Source organism: Triticum aestivum, chromosome 6A (assembly GCF_018294505.1).
Source record: "Triticum aestivum cultivar Chinese Spring chromosome 6A, IWGSC CS RefSeq v2.1, whole genome shotgun sequence".
In the NCBI taxonomy this organism is placed as follows: Eukaryota; Viridiplantae; Streptophyta; class Magnoliopsida; order Poales; family Poaceae; genus Triticum; species Triticum aestivum.
The window spans coordinates 585901306-585908104 of NC_057809.1; the positions used below are offsets into that span (position 1 = coordinate 585901306).

General features: G+C 46.8%; 1 protein-coding gene across 1 annotated transcript; it reads left to right on the forward strand.

The window, feature by feature from the left end:
• Window positions 1-2885: 2885 nt before the first annotated feature.
• Window positions 2886-6799, forward strand: LOC123128721 (receptor-like protein 33). Its single transcript, XM_044548800.1, has 3 exons — window positions 2886-2994; window positions 3090-3444; window positions 4727-6799. Exons 1-3 carry the CDS (start codon window positions 2923-2925, stop codon window positions 6715-6717), a joined length of 2418 nt encoding a protein of 805 aa, XP_044404735.1. The 5' UTR covers window positions 2886-2922; the 3' UTR covers window positions 6718-6799.

Consider the following 6799-nt stretch of genomic DNA (forward strand, 5'->3'; position numbering starts at 1 on the left):
GATTTGTCGGCACATTCGGGCGGTGTTGCTGGTCTTGTTTTAACCTGTCGAAGTGTCTTGAATTACAGAGATACCGAGTCTGATCGGAACGTCTTGGGAGGAGGTCTATTCCTTCGTTGACCGTGAGAGCTTGTCATGGGCTAAGTTGGGACTCCCCTGCAGGGATTTGAACTTTCGAAAGCCGTGCCCACGGTTATGGGCAGATGGAAATTTGTTAATGTCAGGTTGTAGATAACTTGAACCTTAACTTATTTGAAATGAATCAACTGAGTGTGTTACCATGATGGCCTCTTCTCGGCGGAGTCCGGGAAGTGTACACGGTGTTGGAGTAATGTTTGCGCAGGTTGCTCGCTAGTTTCCCGCTCGCGCTTTGCCTCCTCTTCTCGCTCTCTTTTGCGAATAAGTTAGCCACCATACTTGCTAGTCGCTTGCTGCAGCTCCACTCATATTTTACCTTGCCATTCCTATAAGCTTAAATAGTCTTGATCGCGAGGGTGCGAGATTGCTGAGTCCCTGTGGCTCAGAGATTACTATTACACCAGATGCAGGGCCTGATGATTCCGCTCCAGGAGATGTGTACGAGCTCAAGTGGGAGTTCGACGAAGACTCTCAACGTTACTATGTTTCCTTTCCCGATGATCAGTAGTGGTGCCCAGTTGGGGGTGACTGGGACCGTGTCGCATGTTGAGTTCTCTTTTATTTTGGCGCCGTAGTCGGGCCATGAGTGTTTGGATGATGTAATGTTATTTATGTACTTGATTGACGTGGCGAGTGTAAGCCAACTATGTTATCTCCTCTTTATTATTTATATTACATGAGATGTTGTGAAGATTGCCTAACTTGCGACATATGCCTTCAATGCGATTATGTCTCTAAGTCGTGCCTCGACACGTGGGAGCTATAGTCGCATCGAAGGTGTTACAGTTTACTCCTCCAATCATATTCACGTAGTGCTTAGGCGAAGCCCTGCGCGGATCACGTCACCATCACCGTCACCACGCCGTCGTGCTGGCGAAATTCTCCCTCGACCCTCTGCTAGATCAAGAGTACGAGGGACGTCATCGAGCTGAAAGTGTGCTGAACTCGGAGGTGACATATGTTCGGTACTTGATCAGTTGGATCACGAAGACGTTCGACTACATCAACCGCGTTAACCTAATGCTTCCGCTTTCGGTCTACGAGGGTACGTGGACACACTCTCCCCCTCTCGTTGATATGCATCTCCTAGATAGATCTTGCGGGAGCGTGGAAAATCTTTGAAATTGCATGCTACGTTCCCCAACAACTTTCAGACATATAACAGGACCCAATGCAAAATTTGGTGGGATTGCTAACCTCCGAAGACCCCCCCCCACCACCACCACCACGACCACCACCACCACACTTTTAGACATGCAAACAACAATCTGTAAAGATGGATTATTTCAGATACTTGTGCATCTCTAAAAACTATGGAAAATTACCGCACAGCTTATGCCTCGTGTGTTTGCACTGTGTAATTTTTTTTTAGGATTTGATTGCATTCTGACTATTCTGAAATATTCATAAAGCAACAAATTGTCGAACGTTACTTCTGTGTTATCATCGTTCGTGTAGGGGGTCACACTCTAGAGCTGTGTGTTGGGTGTTTGAACCTAACCGCCACACTTTAAGACATGTATGAGGACCCAGTGCGTTGTTTGGGTGGCATAGCTACCCCTGAAGACCCCGGACCGGCCTAACCCTAGCCTGGTTGACCCGGAAAGCTACCCCCTTTCACTTTCAGCGGACGACTTTTGACCAATGGACTTTTCCACCTGGTTGTGATAAGGTCAGCCCATAAAAACATTTCAGAACAAAGTTTGGGCCCAACCCACCACAAGATTCCCTCCGGGTTGACCCGACGTGGCCCCTTCCCCCTCTAAGTGTTGGCGGCAGTGCCGTCCGTGAAGGCGGTCACACTCTGGAGTTGTGTGTTGAGTGTTTGCACCTCCCATCACACTCTTAGACTTGTATGAGGACCCAACGCAAGATTTGGTGGGATTGCTACCCCCGAAGTCCCCAGACTAGCCTAACCCTAGCCCCATTAACCAGGAAAGTGTCCCTTTCACTTTCACCAGACAACCTTTGACAAATGGACTTTCCACCTGGTTGTGATAAGTAGCCCATAGGAACATTCCAAAACAAAGTTTGAGCCCAACCTATCACAAGATTCCCTCCGGGTCGAACCGTCGTAGTTTCCTCCTCTAAGTGCTGGCGCTAGTAACTTGTTTTTAGCAATCCAATATACACAAAGGCTGTTGGAGGTGCTCTAACATCTTTTATATAGAAGTAATGCTAGATCCGAGGTCTCTAAAGCGCATCGACATGATGATGTGTCTCCTACCCTAGGTTTCAAGGCTCCAAGAACCTTTTGTCCGGTGGGCACTCCAGCGATCATGGAAGATAGCGGAGGCGACGGTGTAATTCGGCACGGAGGATTGTAAGGACCTACTCCCTTTGTCTTAGAATATAAAAACGTTTTTGACACTAATATTTTGGGACGGAGTGAGTAATATTTATTCATTTGATTTTTGGGTCCATTTCGTTCCTGGGTTGGGACGTCTCTTCTGTGTGCTTGCTGGACGTCTCTTCACGGTTGTATTCGATGAGATCGAAGAACGGAAACACGCGGTAGCTTCGTAGAAAGAAGACTACGTGGTCTACACATGGCTGGACGGGTTGTCGTTTATACTTGACTAGCTTTCCCCGTCAATCAAATTGTAACGAAGCAGCAGCCTTTGAAGACTCTCGAGTCGAAGTCATGAACGGGACACGGAGCGGAGACCAATCTTCCACGTCAAGATACAATTGTTAACACAAACATGGGGCCAACGGCAAAGACATCTTTGCAGTTCATACTGTAGATAAACCGGAGAGTAGAGGAAAACAGCGGCTCAGTCAATGCAGTGTGCTCTCAACTTGCATGTTCGTTTCCACCCACCTTCTGAGTTCAGACCTTACATATGCAGTGAAGTATAGCATACATGATACATGCATCTCGTCTTCTCCTTGATTTGCCAGCTGCAATGCCTCGCACGACTACTCACCACACTTCATTCTTGCTACAGGTGATAACTTTAGGTTTCCTTGTAGAGATCCAGCTACTAGCACACCGTTCCCATGCCATGTCAGCAGACGCCGGTACTGCACCATGCCGCGGAGATCAGGCCGCGGCGCTCCTCGCCGTGAAGCGTTCCCTCTCCTTCACCGGCAGCGCCACCTCTGGGCCGGCCACCACGACGCTGCCGTCGTGGAGAGAGGGCACGGATTGCTGCCGATGGGAGGGCGTTGGCTGCGACAACGTCACCGGGATGGTCACCGCACTCAACCTCGCGTCGCGGAACCTCGCTGGGGCCGTCCCTGACTACATTAGGAACCTCACAGCGCTGGAAGTCGTACTGCTCGGCAGCAACAAACTCACGGGTAAGTCTGTACTTACTCGCAAAAAGAAAGTATTTACTCCTCGATTTGTGATAGTAGAATAGCTAAATCATATGCCTACCAAAATTTGGGAAATGCTATGGGCTATGGAGAGATGCGGGACTGCTCCGCGGTGATGACGACATGCGCCAGGGCATTGCGCAGCTCTAAGGTGGGCACAGGGCGAGTAGTCACATAGTGTGCCGGGTAGAGTTAGGTGGAGCTGGCGTGGGTGTCATGTAGCCATGCCATGTAAACTATTTGGGGCTCTTTCCCCTTCTTCTCTTAATAGATGATACGCACTCTAGTGCGTATTCAAGAAAAAAAATTGGGAAAGGCAGCCACGTGGGCCTGTTGGATTCCGTATGTCCTTAGGCATATTGCTATTAAATATTATGATGACCAAAATCTACGGAGATTTTAAAATCTTGTGTCAATTTTTAAGCCTAGCAAACCAAACGCCATGGATATGTTGTCGCAGGGATAACAATTTCCTCAAGTAAGCATGGCAAAAATACTGAGCAGTGCAAGGATTTGCCAAGCTTGCTGAAGGAAATTATCATCCTCGTGGCAAAATAATTTGTCATTCCAAGCGTTTGATTTGGCATGCTGAAAAATCCACCATTCGGTTTGTAGCAAAATCCAAATGTATGCGGCTTATGTCCCAAAGGATGGCCGGTTTAACAATATAGCATGTTCTACTTGAGCTTTAGGGTATCCTGAGTTTGTTACTTACTTTGTAAAAAAATGACTTCAAGACGTTGTAAAAACGGAAAGTAAATATATGGGATGTGTGCATCTTTGGACGTAGAGGCCTAGCAGGTGCCCTTCTCCATTTTCTTAAAGGAATTGCGCAAACAAACTGTTGTGGGTAAATTTCCAGAAAATTACCAGTGCTATATGCCAAATACTCTGACCTATAGAAGAGCATCTAGGTTTAAAGTAATTTCACAGGAAGTGTAGATTATTAGTCCTTAGGCATTTTTCCTACAAAGCTTGTGCTTTATCACATGGTGTATTTTACAATTATTATAGATAATAGTATATTTTAGCAAATATGTATCCTTTGTTTGTTCAAATATAACATGATATAGAGCAAAATCTCAGGAATTTAGCAACCACATAGGACGCACACGTAGACAAATATTCCATGTTCTCTTTGCATGGTCTTCTTTTTGTTAGAGCATGACAATATGAGTTGCAAATTAATTATGACATGGATCCAAATGTACACACTCCTTATCTAACCAGTTTTATGACTAACGCAAGCAATTTTCTTACACAGGGCCGGTTCCTCTTGATGCACATATGTTCCCATACCTCGCAGAGGTGGATCTAAGCAATAATTCATTCTGGGGGACGGTACCAGCATCCTTCTTCACTCAGCCAACATTGCAGAGATTGTGCCTCAACATGAACAGACTCTCTGGTGCTATCGAGGAATTCCAGAATCCATCAGCTACACTGACTTACGTTGACTTGAGCAGCAATCAGTTAACAGGTGCAATTCCAACTTCATTTGCGTATCTCACTGCACTTCAGATCCTGCAACTTGACCACAACAATTTCACGGGCACCTTGGATCTAAACCCATTCGTGAGGCTAAAGAACCTTACTATGATATCAGCATCCTATAATCCCTTGTTATCTGCTTCCGGGGATGGTAGTAAAATTGATGCTAGTAACAGCAGTATTACTAGTTTGAATCTAGCATATTGTAACCTAACAAGGTTGCCTCGAGTCCTTGGATATCTACCAGAACTAGGGAATCTGGATCTCTCTTGCAATCAAATTCAAGGGGAGATACCTCAGTGGATTTGGACAAACATGAGCTCCTTGAACCTGTCGCACAACCTCTTCACTACAGTAGGCCAGCCGCCGCACTATGTTAATATAATATACATCGATCTTAGCTTCAATATGCTCCGTGGCGCCGTGCCTTTCCCTTCCAATGGGGATCGTCTTGATTACTCCAACAACAAATTCTCGTCCATCCCCCAGAGTAGTTTCCTCCGCTTCATCCAAATAAACCCTCTCCTCGAACGGTCCGGGCTCACGACCTACTCTATCAACCTTGCGAACAATGAACTGAGTGGGCCTATTCCCTACTCAGAATGTCGTGAGCAGTATGCTCTCAGAATGCTAGACCTATCCGGCAATAATCTCAGCGGATCGGTGCCACCTTATTTATTGAAAGGTTGCGGTCAACTCATTATGTTGAACTTGAGGGGAAATCATCTTGGCGGAACATGGCCTGACGAGACTAGCGAATCATGTCAGTTGCAGCTGATAGATTTACATGGGAATCATATCCAGGGGCGCCTCCCGAGATCGTTGGCTCGGTGCCAATATTTGATAGCTCTTGACATTGGTGGGAACCATTTCGAGGACTCTTTCCCTATATGGATGGGCCAGCTACCGCAACTCCGGCTACTCATCTTGAGAAACAACAATTTTCATGGCCCCGTGAGCATCCCTCCTCTTGTGGAGAAGAACTCGACTGCCGATTACTTTTCCCGTGTACGAATCATTGACCTTGCAGGAAATCACTTCAATGGTGATCTACCACCAGATTTCTTCAAGAGTTTCAAGTCCATGGTTTGGGGTCCGAACAGAACGATTGCAGAATATGATGATTATACTACAGTGTCTGCGAAACAAGGATTTATTTCTTATCTGGTGGCGGTTGATGTGGCCATGAAACAACAATACATGAGGGTGTCAAAAGTCAGTACTGACCTGGTGGTGATTGACCTGTCTAGCAACCGGTTCAGTGGCTTCATCCCGAGGTCAATCAGCAACCTGACGTCCCTGCATGTTGTAAACTTGTCTTCCAATGCCTTTGGCGGCAAGATCCCACGTGAGCTCGGCCAGTTGGTCCGGATCGAGTCACTGGACCTGTCGTGGAACCATCTTGTAGGTGAGATCCCGCAGGAGCTAGCAACGGTGACCACACTCGCGTGGCTCAACCTCTCCTATAATGATCTCAGTGGGAGGATACCTTCGGGCAGCCAGTTTTCCACATTCACCGGCAGCTCGTTCCAGGGCGGAAACAAAGGGTTGTACGGATGCCCACTTCTTGTGAAATGTAACCTTACATTCGTTACTTCACCATCTTCGTCGCTGCCACCTCCTGCGCGAGAAGGATCACCATTTGAGGATATCATGTTATGGCTTTTTGTTGGTGTAGGCTTCGGAGTCGGATTTGCGCTGACAATCGTATTGCAGGTTGTTTGCAGCGGTCGTCGCGAGAAAATAGCACGCATCGCTAGATGAAGTAGTTGCCTAGTCTTATTTATTTTACAATCAAGGATGTGTTGTGCAATTTCATGAGCGAAGGTTGAATGCATGCAATATA